The sequence below is a fragment of the Carlito syrichta genome, unplaced genomic scaffold (assembly GCF_000164805.1).
Source record: "Carlito syrichta isolate Samal-C Ts95f unplaced genomic scaffold, Tarsius_syrichta-2.0.1 Scaffold311970, whole genome shotgun sequence".
Lineage (NCBI taxonomy): Eukaryota > Metazoa > Chordata > Mammalia > Primates > Tarsiidae > Carlito > Carlito syrichta.
In genome coordinates this window covers 79,471-97,758 of record NW_007256066.1, presented here as the reverse complement: position 1 = coordinate 97,758, position 18,288 = coordinate 79,471, and the positions used below count along the sequence as shown (strand labels likewise).

The following is an 18,288-nucleotide window of genomic DNA, read 5'->3' as shown; positions in this document are numbered from 1 at the left end:
CTCCCGGCCACCGCAGCCTCGACCTGCTGGGCTCCGGCGATCCTTCCCCCTCAGCCTTCCAAGTAGCTGGAATTACAGGCGCAAGCTACCATGCCCGGCTAATTTTTTGATTTATTGTAGAGATGAAGTCTCACCAAGTTGCCCAGGAGGGTCTCAAACCCACGGGCTCAGGCAATCCACTCACCTCAGCCTCCCAAGGCATGGGATTACAGGCTGAGCCACCGAGCCCAGGCTCTTCCTCATTTTCTTACAGCATTATTCAGGGTCAAATCTTAACCATTTTATGAAATGTTGAAACAGTTACAGTTAAACTGTTTAGGATTCTTTGTAGGGTCAAAGTTAATCACTTTGGAAAATAGATTCTTTTAACTCCTTACATAGTTTACCAAAAAACCCACAATAGGTCTATGGTTACTGCTTTGATTTGTAAGAAGAGAAATTCTCCATAAAATGACTCTACCATAAATATTGGTCAAGTAAATCCCAATTTTCAAGCTTGCTGCTATTGCTCAATTTACCGGAAAAGAAGCCTGAATGTTTACTGTCCTAAATGTCAGAACACCTGGATTGTAGTTTAGGCTGTCACTTGCAAACTACATGATACTAGGAAATCAATCTTTCTTTTTTTTTTTTTTGAGTTGGAGTCTCACTCTGTCGCCCAGACTGGAGTGCAGTGGCTGCTTCTGGCCACCGCAGCCTCGACCTGCTGGGCTCCGGCGATCCTTCCGCCTCAGCCTTCCAAATAGCTAGAACTACAGACGTGCACTATCACGCCTGGCTAATTTTTGATTTATTGTAGAGATGAGGTCTTGCCAAGTTGCCCAGGCGGGTCTCAAACCCGCAGGCTCAGGCAATCCATTCACCTCAGCCTCCCAAATTGCGGGATTACAGGCTGAGCCACCAAGTCCAGCTGGAAATCAATCTTTCAATCTTTAGTTTCCTCACTATAAATTAGGAGGTAGACTAAATAATCATTTACATTCAAGGAATGCCCTTCCATTCAGAGAATTAAAACTGAAAAACAAATTATGAACAAAAAATAACCTGCAGTTACATGCTGATAAAGAACTAATTCATAGTCAAAGTTTTAAAGTTTCATATAATTGCTCCAGCTTAAAAACTATAATCTACAAGATACTGGATGTTAACATTGAACTTATATTATATTTTTCATCTGCAAATATTCTGTAAGTTTTAAGAAAGATAAATGAATCTGTAAGATTACCTCTCTTGACTGCTGAAGGCTATTCTTAGGGACGCGGAAGCCATGAACAGTGTCATCAAAGCATTTAATAAAGAAGAGGCTGCTATCAGTGGATTTTACCTTGGATATAAAGAAGTCAGTAAGACAATATAAACTCACATAAAGGAGCACCCTAAATTATCTATACATAAAATTTAAAGTAGTAACGTGATTTAATGAATGATACGCAATAGAATATTTAAAATATCGATTGATCATCTGGGTGTAGAAGCTCATGCCTGTAATCTCAACACTTTGGGAGACCAAGGTGGGATAACTGCTTGAGCCCAGGAGTTCAAGACCAGCCTGGGTAACATAGCAAGACCTCATTGCAACAAAAAAAAAAACCAAAAATTTAGGTGGGTGTGGTGGCACACTCCTGTGGTATCATTTATTGGGAGGCTGAAGGAGAAGGATCACCTGAGCCCAGGTCAAGGCTGTGGTGAGCCGTGATCATGCCACTGCACTCCAGCTTGGGTGACAAAGTCAGACCCTAACTCAAAAATAATATATATATAGACAGGAAGAAACTCGAAAAAAACAGATTACAACAGGAATATGAAATGCACTGTAACTTATCTATGTCAAATTTAGGTTTCACACTCTCAAAGTAAATACTAACAGTTCATCAGTTATGTAGTTTTAGTTTTATCCTTTCTACAAGTATAATTTATGCACTTGGGTTATAAAATCCTTTGACTAGCATAGCACCAATTTCTTTTTTTCTTTTTTTTTCTTTTTTTTTTTTTGAGTTGGAGTCTCACTCTGTCGCCCAGACTGGAGTGCAGTGGCACGCTCCCGGTCACCGCAGCCTTGACCTGCTGGGCTCCAGCGATCCTTCCATCTCAGCCTTCCAAGTAGCTGGAACTACAGGCGCGCACTACCACGCCCGGCTAATTTTTTTATTTATTGTAGAGATGAGGTCTCGCCGAGTTGCCCAGGCGGGTCTCGAACCTGCGGGCTCAGGCAATCCACTCACCTCAGCCTCCTAAAGCGCGGGATTACAGGCTGAGCCACCGAGCCCAGCTGCACCAATTTCTTATACATATCACTTCCCTAATCTTATTGTTTGAGTTGAGTATAAAAGAAAATGTTCTAGTAGATAATGTTTATAAAGAAGGGGAAAGAGGAAAGAGAATAAGAAGAATTAGAAAGTATTATGGATTTTTAAAATAAAAATTTGGAAAGAAAGGGGTTTAAAGAATGGAAAAAGGAAGACTTCTGCCTTAAGGACCTATCAGAGAGCCCCCCTCCCTTTGCAGAAAACAACTATAAAATCTGGATAAAAAGCAGCCAGACACAGGAACTGGGAGATGAACAAGAGCTGACAGACCCTGATGGGGAGTTCACACTCTCCTGGAGGAAAGGAAATGAGGAGCTGTAGAAGTAAGTTACCATTCCCACGGTTTTGCACCTGGGACTAAGTACAGCCCACACAGTGACTGGACAGCAGCAAACCCAGTCTGTCTGTCTTTGGTAATTAGGAGAGCAAACCTAGGAAGTCAAAAACACTAAAGAGAGCAAAAGAAAGAGACCAAGAGGATCCCCAAATTCTGCTTGCTACTCACATTTCTAACTGATCCATGAGCCACACACACACAAAAGATTCAGAGCAGCTCATAGAAACCCAGCCTATCTGCATTGAGACCAGAGCTGCTACCCAAAACACAGAGTTTACAATCCAAACCAAGCTGAGAAAGTGACTTGCTAAGACAAAGGAAATAACATTTAACAGAGAAAAATAACAGAATCCAGAATCTCCAGAACATAACATTCATAATATTAAGGACATAATCCCAAACTATCTGACAGATGAAGAAGAAAGTAGAACACAGTCACAAAAGAAGCAGCCAATGAAAAGACAAAAACTGTTAGAATGGATAATAGGTACTAAAATATATACTATCTCCAAGAAATAGAAAATAAATATAAAGATACAGGGAAGTTGAAAGAAAACAGAAAAAGGGACACCATGCAAACAGTAGGCATTAGAAGTCCAAAGTGGTTATATTAATATCACATCAAACAGATTTTAAACAAAATGCATTGCGATAAAGAGGGCCACCAAGTAATGATAAAAGGATCAATCAATCAGGAAGACATCATTAATAGGTATGCGATCAATAACTGAACAAGAAATACACAATTCCACAAGCATAGCTGAAGACTTTCATACCATTCTCAGCAATTGATACAACTAACTAAAAACCAGAAAAGACACAAAAGATCTGATCTGATCTAGCAAGCATCATGGTGCTATCAACCACTATGACTGAATTAATATTTATAGGAAACTATACCAAACAATAGCAAAATACACATTATCTTCAAGTGCATTTACTATGATAGTCCACAAGTAGGACTATCAAACAAGCCTTCATAAATCCACAAGTGGATGTTTTTGGATAATCCATCTCTCATTCCACAGCATGTGAAGATCAATAAAAGTTGACTACATGTGAAAAATTTTTTTCAAAATGGAGACTCCACAATTTTACTTGTTCTCAAATAAAAATATATACAAATGCTTTCTACACCACTGCATCGAACCCCAAGATTGTACAAGGCTCGTATAAATGATGTGTGGCAATCACTTGCAGAACTACTTTGCAGTTAAAGCAAAAGATACATGTCTCATCTTACCGTGCACACTGCTTGAGTCAGGTGTTTGCATCCCTGGCGATAAATGTTATGAACTGCATCAGGCCTTCAAAATAAACATTAAGTAATCAAGACAAAAGGAAAACAGATAAGTGAAAAAATTTAATCTTTCAAAATTTATATAGTATGAGGATTATAATACTTACTGTTTCCTATACCATGAAAGGACTCCATGCTCTAACACTACCCAGCATAATCTCCAGCCAAAAAATCTTGAACTCTAGAAATAAAACAAGAATTTCCCAAGCTGACATATATGGATTCAAATACTTCAACACTGGCAAAAAGTAATTATGTTATGACAGTTATATCTGAGTCTGTCATCTAGACAGTAGTACTGAGCATTAAAAAATGATCAAACATGGACTTAGGTACTAAGTGCAGTAATGAAAACATACCACTACAGGGTGACAGGAACAGAAGAAATGCCATACTGATAAGATCAATGATGAGTACAGTTTATGGTCTGACAAAACTGTTCAGGGATATTTATAGAAAATATACCAGTTGTGAGCTTCAAAGACAATTTCCTCAAAGTCATGAATGAATGTCTAAAAAAAGAAAATTATCCTAAATTTATTTTATATAATATAAACATACAGGTACATAAATATATAGAATATATATAAAATATATAGAGGGATTGTTTGCGATTGCAAAAGAAATTATGTGTTCTAACATAGTTAATTCTAGAAAATAATTGAACTCTAAAACACAGAAATTTTCGGAGGAAGAATTTCACATGTGTACCATGAACAATTCAAATATTAATTTTCTTCTAAGTGCTCCATAATTCAATTGTTTATAACAAAAATAATACTGTAGCTTTATGATTTAGTGAGAGAAAAATGCATTTCTCCCCCACTCCTCTTCACACAAACTAGGTCACCTAAAAGTGACTAATCAACACAAAAAAGCACTAAAAGTGATCATCAAAACAAAAGAAAGTAATGCTACAACCAGTGGAAAACTCTTAGAAGTTCAGCAGTATAAAAATAGTTTACATTATAAGATCCAAGAGTGATTAAATCACATGTACTGCAGAAAAGATTTTTTAAATTTTTTAAGAAAATGAAGCACCTGAGAATTATTATTTCCAGTTTTATAATTAAAAAAAAAATCCCAGCCTACCTTCCAAAGAGGGCCTTCATATCGTTTCAATGCTTTGTAAATGACCTATTGAAAACAAGTTTTCATTAAAAATGCATCTGTGTATTTAAAGCATTCAAAAAAATTCTAAAATGTATTATATAAATTTAATTCATCACTACATACCTTATTACCAACAAGAATATGTTTCATTTCAGCACCCTGGGCAAGGTCAAAAGGTTTCTGATCTGTATAAAATACAGGAAAAAGTCATCAAGACCTGAAATGTACTATAAAATCGATACTGCAACTGCAGCATATAATCTTCCTTCATTTTTCCACCAACTACATCTTATTTTCCCCCAAAATTCCCTACTAGAAGTTGCCATCTCAATTCTTCATGTCCTCCCTTTTGATAGCTAATTATTAAGCCAGCAAATCAGATTAATTTCAGAACACTGTACAGGTTTTGTGATCATTCAAGCTTTCTTGTCTTAAACCACCATCTTAGTTTTCTAGGACTGCTGTAACAAATCACCACAAACTCAGTGGTTTAAAACAATACATATTTATTATCTTACAGTTTGGGAGGTCAGAAGTCTGAAATCAGTTTCACTGGGCTAAAACAAGGTGTAGACAGAGCTGCATTCCTTCTGGAAGCCCTAGGGGAGACTGCTTCCTCGTCTTTTCCACTGCTGGTGGTCACCTACATCGCTTAACTTGGAGTGTCTTTTTCTATCTTCAAAGCACAGCATCCCAATCTCTGCTTCTATCATTACATTTTCTCTCTATACATTCTGATCCTCCTGCCTCCCTCCTATAAGGACCCTGGAAAATACATGGGTCTGCCTGAATAATTCACGATTTCCCTTTCATCTCAAGATATTTAACTAATTACATCTTTGGGGGCCCATTATTTAGCCTTCCATAGCCACTTTAAAGCTACCTCACTAGAGAGAACAGGGAGCAGAGACAGCTCACAAACTAAGGATGTGATAGTCCATAACTGGAGACAAAAAGAAAAGGTAACAATGGAGAATGAAGCCAGCAAGGTACTACATAACTTTTTCAACCTTACACGTACAAGCACTCTATTTTGCAAACAACAACAAAAACAGAATTTTAAGGTTTTTTTTAGTTCTGAAGTAAGAAGAACACTACACTGAAGTGAGAAAGATGAACGTATCTTCTAAATTCAAATAGTTCCTAATTAGAGAAACAAAACCAACAACCAGAACTCTGGAACTCTGTTTACACAGTAAGGTGACATTCTATCAAATAAATACAAACACCTGGTAAGTGTTGGCAGTTTTTTGTATAAATATCTCCTAATGAGAGTTTACTATGTACCAATTACTATTTTAGGTACTGGGGATTCAAGAGTGAATATGAAAGAAAAAAAATTCAGGGGTGGGGAAAGCATAGTAGGAGAGAAATATAATAAATTAATTTTAAAAGATATAGAAGACAGTAAACCATGGTGTGTCGAGATTTTTTAAATAAATGATTTGACAGAGAATGATTGGGATCCCAGTTTAGACTGGAGGATGAGAAACTGATCAGAAAAGCCCTCTCTGAGGAAGGGATGTTTGGATGGAAAAGAAGGATTCAGTCTTGTGAAAATACAGGGAGGGGAAGGGCATTTCGGCAGAGGGAAAAGCTGTTGCCAAACCCCTGTGGTGGAAACAATTTACCAGGCAAGATATAAAGTCAGAGAGGCAGACAGAAGCCACATCATATAAGAGCTCTGTAGACCAGACTTTTGCAGGGCAGTAAAAGGAGTGTGGGTTACATTCTAAATGATGACCAACCACTGAAGGGTTTTAAGTAAAAGAGTAACATGATCTGACATGTTTAAAACTCTAAGTGTTTTAAAAATTATAAGATGACTGAGGAACTATGAACTTTAATTATGTCATGATTTTGAGAAATTACTAGAATAATACATTAATAGGACAATACTATAGTGCTTATGTTTCTAATAGCTCTATGAGATACAAATTAACATACCATATAATTCACTCAAACTATACAATTCAATGGTTTTTATTGGTTCATAGAATTGTGCAACTACAATATGATTATTTTATTTTAAGGAACCCTTATCTTTTATTAGTATACTGAACCACAGATGTTCCCCAACTTAAAATTCTGCTTAGGAATTTTTTTACTTTGGAATGGGTTTATCAGGTTATAAACTCCATTTTCAACTTATGATGGGTCTGTCAGATCACGGCCCCAAAGTAAGTCAAGAAGCATTTGGCATGTACAATGAAATGACATGGTGGGCCTTCTCTTCCTAGTTCTTCCCAGTGTTGGGAAAAGCTGAGAGGGCAAAAAAAGAAAAATAGAAAATAAAAGAGACCAGGTACAGTGGCTCACAACTGAAACCCTAGAACTCTGGGAGGCTGAGGCAGATGGATCGCTTAAGCCCAGTTCAAGACCAGCCTAGGCAACATAGCAAGAACTCACTTCTACAAAAAAATTTTTTAAAATAATTAGCCAGGGATGGTGACATGCACCTGTAGTTCCAGCTATTCGGGAGGCTGAGGTGGGAGGATGGCTTGAGCCCAGGAGGTTGAGGCTGCAGTGAGCCAGGGTCATATTGCACTCCAGCCTGGGCAGCAGAGTGAAATCCTGTCTCTAAATGAATAAATGAATGAAAGAATTAATAAAAAAATAAATGAAATGGCATGATGTCTGAAAGAACTTCAAAATAAGTCAGAGAATGGGAAGAGATACAGAGTGGTCACTATCAGTAATTCCTGGAGGTGATGAGTGCATCAATTAATGATGTTATTTATGTTTCGAAAACTTTCAGAACAAATTTTTTTTTACAAAAGATTACTGTGGCTGCTGTGTGGAAAATGGCTTGTAAACGTAGGCAAGTAAAGAGCAAAGAGATTACTTACAAAGAGATATCAATATTACAGGTGAATAACAGTGGTGGTTTGGACTGGAACATTAGTAATAAAAGGAGATGGTTTTTAAAATAGAAATATGCAGGTTTGAATTTTCCTTTAAGGCAGATTTATAAAGCTGCTGATAGATAACCTGGGGCTGATGATACATTATTACTTCTTTATAATATAAGTGGGGGAAAAAACTTTCCAAAAACATTAACTTGGAAATTAATAATCAGTTTAGTTTTTCTACCTAGCACACAGGAAGATGTCCTATAAAGGTCTGCCAATTCTGTGTTATTTTCATTTCCAGAGCACTTTTGAGAAAGCATTCTTTAGGCAGAGAGGAAGAAGGCAATATAATTTCTTTCACAGAATTCTGCCCTAATACCAAAAATAAATTCTGAGTTCCTGCCAACTAGATGAAATTCCAGGACAGAGCCCTCAATTCTGGATTCAGTGTCTGAAATGGCTGGCACACAGTAAAAATTCAATAAAATGCTTCTGAAGTGAATGAAATAGCCTCCCTACCTAGATGGGCTCCAGAATCAGTCATTTAAAAAATGTACTATATCACTCATCAAACACAATGAAATGAAGTAAAAAACAGGATTGATGCAATATTTAAAATTTACCATGACATAGATTTGTTCCTTAATGAGAAAACTCAATAAAGATGCCAATTCTCCTCAAATTAATTTACATAGAATACAATTCCAATTAAATCCCAAGAGAGAACCTATTTTAAATGCCATCTGGAAGAAAGAACGGACAAAAATGTCAAAGAAGGCCAGGCGCAGTGACTCAAGCCTGTAATCCCAGCACTTTGGGAGGCCAAGGTGAGAGGACTGTCTGAGCCAGGGGTTTGAGACCTGCCTGGGCAACCTGGTGAGATCTCATCTCTACAATATATCAAAAAAATTAGCCAGGTGTGGTAGCATGTGCCTGTAGTTCCAAGGACTTGGAAGGCTGAGGTGGAAGAATCGTTGGAGCCCAGTGGGTTGACACTGGGGTGGCTGTGAGTGTGCCACTGCACTTCAGCCTGGGCAACACAGTGAGACTCTGACTCAAAAATAAAAAAATAAAAAAAGAATGTCAAAGAAAATCCTCTAAAAATAAGAGTAAGAGGAAACCATATCAGATATTAAAACATTATAAAGTTAATCATTAAAAGTGCAACACTGGCAAAGAAAGAAAGAGATGAGACCATGAAAGAGAGTAGAAAATACAAAAAAGGAAATAAATTATTAAAATGTTTGAGAAAGCATGGTAAAACAATGGAAAAGGAAAGACTGCTTGATAGAAGCATAAAGATAAATGATCAGCAACATAAGGCTCACATCCTAGCGCAGATTCTCTCTCACATTCGTTTTCCTGCTCAAAGCTCTCCCACCACATACACACCACCAAGTTCTGGATCACAGCCAGCAAGGCCCTGCAGGGCTGGGTTGGTGGCACCTCTTCCAACACTACCTACTCCTCACCACGCACTCTGGCAGTCGTCCTTTTCCTCAAATATGCCACGTGCTCTCCTACTCCAGAGCTTTTAGTTTTCTGCAACTCACTGCCTGACAGTAAATATGTATTTATTTATTTTCTATCTCCTCCCACCAGAATGAGAGCTCAAAAGTGTGAAGATGTCAGGTCTTATTCACTGTTGGGTTGCCAGCACCACACTACACAGGCTCAGCATTGCTGAATGAATGAATGAATGAATGAATGAATGAATGAATATGATTATGGATAAGCTAGGAGAAAACAGAATCAAACATTTACCAAATCTCTAAGCTTAGAAGTCTTGGAAAAAAATCAAAGAGGATGATTAACACATTGCATTAAAATGTTTAAATATCCTCATTTTTCAAAAAAGCATACAAAGACTAGAAAAATTTAGTTGTTAAAAACATATATAGAAAGAACCACTGTTCTTGTCACTAGACTTTGAGGTGAAAATAAATTATCCACATGAAGTACTATCCAGATGGTAAGCCATGAAGACCATGCTCCTGGGGACGATATGGAAAAAAAAACTGATGTTTCATCAAAAGTAATATTTTAATATGCCAACTTCATTTACAACCTGTAAACTAAAAGGAGTACACACTTTTTGAGATGTCTGCCAGTTCACACCCATTCACCGTTCCAGAAGCACTGCCCTCCCCACACTCCCAGGGAGAGGCCTTAGCAGCCGTATTTGCACCATATGGCCTTGTCTCCGAAGTCCCAAGTGACTACATTAGGCACAGATGCCTAATACAAGTGGGCACTGTCAGACTATTTCCCAGTGAAATTTAAAACTGAGGTTAAGAGATTGAGGTCTACTAAATGAAGTCATGGGGCAGTCATATTTCATTATGTATACTGAAAAAGAAAAAAGCTAGTCGGCTAAAAAACACAGTCAGGCCAAGCAGAGAGACACACATATATGATAAGCAGCAGCCATCTTGGTTCCTGTTTTCTGGCTCCCGACTCTATCCCATTAGATGCCTAATGCCATTTCCTGCTTCGGAATATCATGAGATACCTCTGTATTATTATTAATATAGGAATAATATATAATCTTTCTTCTTTTTTTTTTGGCTTACACACACACTCTTGTGTTGGTATCTGTTACTTAAAACTTTTTTTAAAATCTATTTTACCATAAAATATTAACAACTAAAAACTAAATATTTGGATTAGAGGTTATAGGTGATTATACACTTTGTTAGTGCCTTGTTTTCCTCATTTCAATTACAAACAAACATTAGTTTGAAATTTTAAAAAATACTCTAAAATAGGTTTAAAAATAGAGTAGAAGGATGACAAAGTAAGAGTGGTTATGTTTGGGTAATCTGTGTTCTTTCCCTATTTTTAAAATTTTCCGGGCAACCCCCTTGGGTCCCCTCCTACTTTGGGAGCTTTTCTGTCCTCTCAATAAATCCTGCTTTCAAAAAAAAAAAAAACAACTTTCCACAATGCAGAGACTGCTCTTACGATTTTTTTAAATTATACTTTTTCAGAAGGTGTCATTTTTACTTTTGTCAAGAACACTTCAACAGTTTTAATGGGAATGTTCAACTTTGGTTAATAACATACACTACAAAGTAAAAGTATACTTGAACACCAATAATCAACTTTTCAATGTTTACAAGGGAAGTTTTATTTCCATCTAGATTGACATTTGTATGGAACTGTGTTTCTTGTTTCATTTGGATGTTTTTGAATCTAAATTTTAAAGAAAAAACCATTAGAAACTCCCACACAGAAAAACCATTCAAGTCTTGGGCAAATTGGTAAACAGAGTAGGAATTACACTTTAACATCAATTTTTGGTTTTGCAACTCTTTCAGTATTTTTAGGAATCCTTGCCTAATTCACAGGTAGGAAAACAACTTAGTTCTTAACTTGTAATTAGTAGATACAGTTTAAGTTATGTACTGTAGTTGCTTCCATTGATCTATAGTTTAAAAGACAATTAGAGAAATCCTTTCCTGGACCCTTTCTCCATTACTTTTAGATGATTACTTTTCAATGTTAAATCTTTCTGTAAGCCGCTACTAACTTTCAAAGGTAATTTGACTCTTAAATCAGAATTATCATTTCCATACATATCTTTCTACTTTTATTGTACAGCAATATATCCATAAACAAAGTGTTTTTAAATGTTAAATATGATTTTAACATTAAAATAACAGTATATGGAAGGTCAATTTCTAGTTCCTTCAGAAATCACCACACTGTCTTCCAAAGAGGTTTTATTAGTGTTCCTTTTTCTCCACATCCTCGCCAGTATCTGTTGCTGTTTGTTTTATTAATGATGACCATTCTTACAGGAGTTAGGTGGTATCTCAATGTGGTTTTGATTTGCATTTCTCTAATGATGAGTGAGGCTGAGCACTTTTTCATGTGTCTGTTGGCCGCCCGTATATCTTCTTTTGAGAAGTGTCTATTCATGTCTTTTGCCCACTTTTTAAAGAGGCTGTTTGTTTTTTTCCTTTCGGTGCATTTAAGTTCCTTGTAGATCCTAGATGTTAGGCCTTTGACAGATATACAGTTGGCAAATATTTTTTCCCATTCTGTGAGTTGTCTCCCTGCTCTCTTGATGATTTCTTTGGCTTTGCAGAAGCTCGTCAGTTCAATGAGGTCCCACTTGCCTGTCTTATCTCTTATGGCCTGGGCACTTCAGGTTTTGATCAGGAATCGGCTGCCAGTTCCAACTCCCAGAAATTGACCTTCCATATGACCCAGCAATTCCCCTATTGGTAATATACCCAGAAGAACTCAAATCATTCTACAAAAAAGACACCTGCATATGTATGTTTGTTGCAGCTCTATTCACAATAGCAAAAACATGGAACCAACCGTGTTGCCCATCAAAGCTGAACTGGATAAAAAAAAAAGGTGGTACATATACACAATGGAATATTGTGCAGCCATAAAGAAGGACAAATATATGGACTTTGCAGCAAATTGGATGGATTTGGAGTTGATCATACTCAGTGATTTATCACAAAAACAAAGAAATGAGTTCCATATGTTCTCACTCATAAGATGACCTTGACCAATTATAATGGTATAAGAAAGTAATTGGCAGGGAAAGGGAGGGTGAGATTGACAGTTGGGGAAGACTACTAGGGGATGGAGGGGCGTACCTCATCAACAAGGGTACCTGCATGATCAATGTTTATATACCTAACCCTGAATTGTACCCTACATCTTTATAATAAATGAATTAAATTAAATAAAAAATAAAAAAGTAACAGTATACCATATCTATGATTCTGCAACCTCCTTTCTTTATTTACCATGTTTTCATTTATCCATGTCAACACATGTAGCTCTAGTTTTATCTATTTTAGTGCTACTGCAAGAATAAGCCACAGTTGATTTAAGCAGCTAGGCTTATCTCCACTTTTCACTATGTTAAGTAGAGATGAAATAAACATCATAGTACAAACCCCCTTGCATTCCTGTGAATGAATTTTAATGTAGGTTTAATATCTCTACGTGAAGCCTTTAGTCATATACTTTTGTTTCTGCCATCTGTATATCCTCTTTGGTGAAGTGTCTGAACCTTTTAAAAATTGGGTTGCATATCTTCCTGTTGAGTTATAAGGGTTCTATACATACTCTAGATGCCAGTCTATTGTTGTATCTACATTTTGCCAATATTTTCTCCCATACAATAGCTAGCATTTTCATAATAGTGCCTACTGAAGGGCAAAACTTTATAATTTAGGCAAAGTCCAATTTATCAATATTTGATCATTCATGCTCTTTCTATCATAGTTAAGAAATCTTGGCTGAGGTGAGAAGATTGCCTGAGCCTGGGAGCTCTAGATCAGCCTGGGCAACTTGATTTATTGATTGTCTCTACAATAAATAAAAAAATAAGCCGAGTGTGGTGGCGCGCGCCTGTAGTTCTGGCTACTTGGAACGCTAAAGTGGAAGGATTGCCTAAGCCCAGCAGGTCGAGGCTGCGGTGGCCGTGAGCGTGTCACTGTACTCCTGCCTGGGTGACAGAGTGAAACTCCCACTCAAAAAAAGAAAGAAAGAAATATTTGCCAAACCCAAAGTAACTAAGATTTTTTCTTATATATTCTTCTAGAATTTTATAGTTTTAACTCATATTCATTTATGTGATCTATTGAGAGTTAATTTTTATGGTGTAAGGTCAGGGACAAAGGTCACTGTTTTGCATATTGTCATCCAACTTTTCTAATACCACTTGCTGAAAAAATGTATCCTTTTCCCATTGACTTTCCCATTTTGCCTATGGCAAAAGTTAATTGACCATGTACATGTGGGTTAATTTCTGGTCTGGGGAAACAGAGTTTGAGCTGGATCTTGAGATAAGACTAAGTCTTACAAGATAGACAAGCAGGAAAGCAAGAAAAGGCCACTTCTGGTAAAGAGAATATAGCATATGTAAGGTGAAGACAGCACACGTAACCAAAGAGCCTCCAACGACTTGGTATGTATCTAGAACTGCACTGTCTAATATGGTAGACTCTAATCACATGACTATTCAGTACCTGAACTGTGGCTAGTCCACATTGAGATGCACTCTAAGTACAAAATACACACCAAATTTCAAATACTTGGTTTCCCCCAGAAAAGAATACAAGATCTCACTGAACTCTTTTTTACTGATTATATGCTGAAATGGTATTTTTGATATATTACTTTAAATAAAATCCATTCAATTTAATTTCACCTGTTTGCTTTGACTTTTTTAATGTGACTACTAGAAAATTTAAAATTATATGTGACTCCCATTATATTTCTAATGGCCAGTGAGAGTCTAGAGCATAAGGGCCAGTCAAGGAGAAGCAGGAGATTCTTTAATCAATTTTCTTTCTCCTTTCTTCTCCTACTGCTGTCAGTTAGGTTCAGGTCCTAATCACCTCCCTCCTAAGACCATTTCATTGGCCTTACTGGTCCCTCCCTCTAGTCATGGGCCTTTCACAACTTACCCTAATAATTAATCTTTCTAAAACACCTCATTCCTCCATTGCTCACTTATTTCTCTTTCAGGGCGCCTGTGGCCTTTCAAATTAAGGGGTGAAATAGCCTGGCATTTCAAGACATGCCATGATACAAGTTCATCCTGCATTTTAGGATGATCTGGTACTGCTCCCCTTTGTGTGCCCTTTGATGTGCCAAACTGGGGATTTCACCTAAACTTGACTTACATTTTTCACCTTAATGCCTTCTCTGATAGTCTTCTCTCTTCTTAGAATACCCTTTCCCAAATTCCTATTTATCAAAATCTTTACTGGATAACAGTGATATTGTATTTATATTTAAAAAGAGAATATAAAGGTATTTAGAAATACACAATGTTTTAAAATCCTACTAGGACTTCAGGATCTACATCAAATATCTATTCCTTCATGAAAATATTTCTAATTACTCCAAGCCTTCAACAAACATGCAACCCTTCCAAGGTGTTATATACTATGCATTACTCTAGGTACTGGGTAAACTAGACAGTAAAGTATGAGCCCTGCCCTTAGGAGTTCAGTCTCACAGGAGAAAACTAACAGCCAACAAATACCAAGGAGTGTGATTCAGACTCTGATGGAAGTGAACACAGGGTCCTATGGGACCACTGACAAATCCTCATTCAGGCTGGTAGTAGGCAACAGGGAACATCCTAAAATGTAATACAGAAAGGCTCTACTGGGATGTTCCTCTTTTAAGTACTCAAGATACCTTGTGCAGTTTCTCTTCTGGTTATCCAATTCTGTCTTTAATATTGTCATGCATGTAGAGTAGATTCTCATTATTTGTATACTCCATAATTGCAAATTTGCTTACTGCTAAAATTTATTTGTAACCCCCAAATCAGTATTTGTTGTAGCCTCTCGGTCATTCACAAACATGATGAGAACAGTGAAAAATTGGAGTTGCCCAGAGTTCACTTTCCCGGCAGAAGTAGAACAAGGTAATGCTTGGCCTTGTTTCATACTATAAACTGTCACACTGTACACAAGCGTTTTTGTCATTGTCTGCTTAGTGTCACGTTTCCCACATTTTGTGCTTTTTATTAATTTCACTGTTTAAAATTTCCCCCACACATGGTATATAGGTGCTGCCTAGTGTCCCACAGTGAGAAGACTGTGATACACCCCGTGGAGAAAATACATGTTAGACCAGGTTCTCTGGTGTGAGTTATGATGTTGTGGGCCATGAGTTCAGTGTTAATGGATCAACAATATATATTAAATAAGGTATATTTAAACAGAAACGCCCATAAAGCAAGATTACATAATGGCCAGTTCATGAACCTGACCCTGCATTTCCCCTGGCAGCAATGATTCAGTGTACCCTAATTCAATGTTGGCAGCAATTTTATGGAATATAACTATTGCAGTTGACAAAAATCAACTGTACTTATCTTTCCCTTGAGGGTAGGATCTATCTTAGTCATGATTTTTTCTTTTGTATGAATGCCTTGGCTTCACAATTAAATAGACACCACACAGATTAACAAAGGCTAAATACGAAAACAAAACAATTTTATATAGCATCGACTTCCTTTCATAGCTTCAAAATGACCAACAACGGTTTTCACCAACATGCTTACCATTTTTGTTCTTCAGATTAGGGTCAGCTCCACTTTTTAGAAGCTTTAAGGCACATTGTTTATGGGCCCGGTAAGCTGCACAATGCAAGGGTGTATTTCCTAACTGATCCGAACAGTTAACATCAGGAGGATTGGGTCTGTTGAGCTAACAATTAAAGAAAAGCAATGCAGAATTATATAATCAAAGAAAGACTTTCTCCCATAATCCATAGGAAGGTGTATCAGCAAAGGCTAAAGAACAGCCAGGCTTCCTGGCATCTAGACTGTCAGTAGTCTCTTGCTCACTAAACCAGCCAGTGTTGTCCCTCTCATGCTTGTCCTCAGGTGCCATGAGACCTCAGGCCTGCATCCGGTCCCACTCTCCACTGACAACAGACACCGCCCACTGTGCCAGCGCCACCAGCCCACCCAAGACATTAAGATTTCACAAAGATTTGCTTGCCCCTATCACCTTGCAATTCACACTTGTGACAGCAAAATTACAAATCAGTCTGCCAGTCCTTCAAAAGGGTTAAAACCATAAATGTTAAATGTGTAAATGTCAATGTTCTACTGAATCTGTTGTTTCCAACTTATTGCTTTAGAAGCTTCTTTATATAGTCTTCACTTCACAAAATTTTAAAAATGTTTTAGGCACTATACTTAGAAACCAAAGAGGCCTTTTCAAAACGAGCTGAAATAACTATAAAGCAAATGGCAATGCTTCAGTCATGAATTCAGAATAAAATTTAGGGTTTCATGTTTAATGAGACTATGCAGGAATGGAAACTGGCAAGTAGGTCTCCAAAGGGGAAAAAAGTGGGCAAAGCTTTCTGTCTAATGTGATATAAATATTCCAAAATACTGTCCCTTCTTTGTATGTTACTTTCTAGAAGTATAACATACTTCTCAGTAATTATTGCTAGAAAAACATATTCCCCTATAGGGTCTTATATGTATCCATTTTTAATTGGCTTACTATGAAAAAAAATGTAAAAAGTTCTTACATTAATTATTTACCATGAAAAATCAGATTCTTACCCGTCAGGTTTAGGGGGGTGGGGCCGTGGGGGAGATGTCAATCAGAAATTCAGAAAAAAAAAATCACCATTTAAATGTGTCCTGCAGCCAGGCTCGGTGGCTCAGCCTGTAATCCCGCGCCTTTGGGAGGCTGAGGTGAGTGGATTGCCTGAGCCTGCGGGTTCGAGGTGAGTGGATTGCCTGAGCCCGCGGGCAACTTGGCGAGACCACATCTCTACAATAAATCAAAAAATTAGCCAGGGGTGGTAGTGCGCCTGTAGTTCCAGCTACTTGGAAGGCTGAGGTGGAAGGATCGCCGGAGCCCAGCAGGTTGAGGCTGCGGTGGCCAAGAGCAGCCACTGCACTCCAGTCTGGGCGACAGAGTGAGACTCCAACTCAAAAAAATAAAAATATAAATAAATAAATAAATGTGTCCTGCTTAGACTATTAACATGCTAAGTATTTTTGGATATTAAAGGACTTTTGTTCTATTATTATGAACTCTGGTGTTTTTTGTTTCCACAATTCAACTAAGTTATGAACTTAACATTGGGTAAAAATTTTCCTGAAGTGTGAAGTAAATAAATTATGCTTTTTGACTTTTTAATGTTACCAGAGCTGTGAGTGCTGCTGTTTTGCCTTCTCTTGCTGCTGCTAAAAGCAGTTCTTCAAGCTTTCTTTGTTGAGTTCTTTCTACAGCTGCAAAAGGAAAGTACATATTACTCTACTGCTAGTCAAGATCTGATTACAAATTCATTTCAAAAGCATAAAGAATAAATTGATCATGGGAGAAAAATCAAAATGTTTTGAACTGTAATTCAAATGCAGTTAAACTTTTTTGTTATTTGTTTTACTTACATTTCAGACTACAGAGTTCAATTTCTTGCTGGTTTGGATAAGCATATGTTCTCAATTCAGAGGTCTTTAAGTATTTTACTCACTATAATACCCATCACAAATAACATTCTGAAATACTATTACATAGCAGCCTTAGAAAGGTAGACAAGTGGTGTTCATACCTTCCAGGACCTTAGAATGTGAAGCATAACAATAAGAAATAGCGTGGATAGGAAGCTGTACATACTATATAAATTGTATCACATTACTTATATATTTCCACATAACAATACAAATTTTATTTTTATTTCTTTGACAAATACCATAGCACTTACTATGGGCCAAACACTATTCAAAGTACTTTAAAAATATTAACTCATTAAATCTTTAGAACTGCTCTAAAGTGTGTGTTATTATTTTGATTTTTACAGACAAAAGAATTGAGGCATCAAGAGTTTAAGGAATTTAACCAGGTTGCACAG

General features: G+C 37.1%; 1 protein-coding gene across 1 annotated transcript in view; it reads right to left on the bottom strand.

Moving 5' to 3' along the window:
• The window catches only part of OSBPL1A (oxysterol binding protein like 1A), a 200,318-nt gene that overhangs the window by 143,495 nt on the left and 38,535 nt on the right, over positions 1–18,288 (bottom strand). The window contains exons 5-11 of the mRNA XM_008069370.2: positions 17,583–17,668; positions 15,971–16,115; positions 5,180–5,241; positions 5,036–5,080; positions 4,051–4,124; positions 3,887–3,950; positions 1,226–1,324 (exon numbers count right to left, since the gene is read on the bottom strand). Coding sequence (XP_008067561.1) covers positions 1,226–1,324; positions 3,887–3,950; positions 4,051–4,124; positions 5,036–5,080; positions 5,180–5,241; positions 15,971–16,115; positions 17,583–17,668 — 575 coding nt within the window. The remainder of the gene's footprint in view (positions 1–1,225; positions 1,325–3,886; positions 3,951–4,050; positions 4,125–5,035; positions 5,081–5,179; positions 5,242–15,970; positions 16,116–17,582; positions 17,669–18,288) is intronic.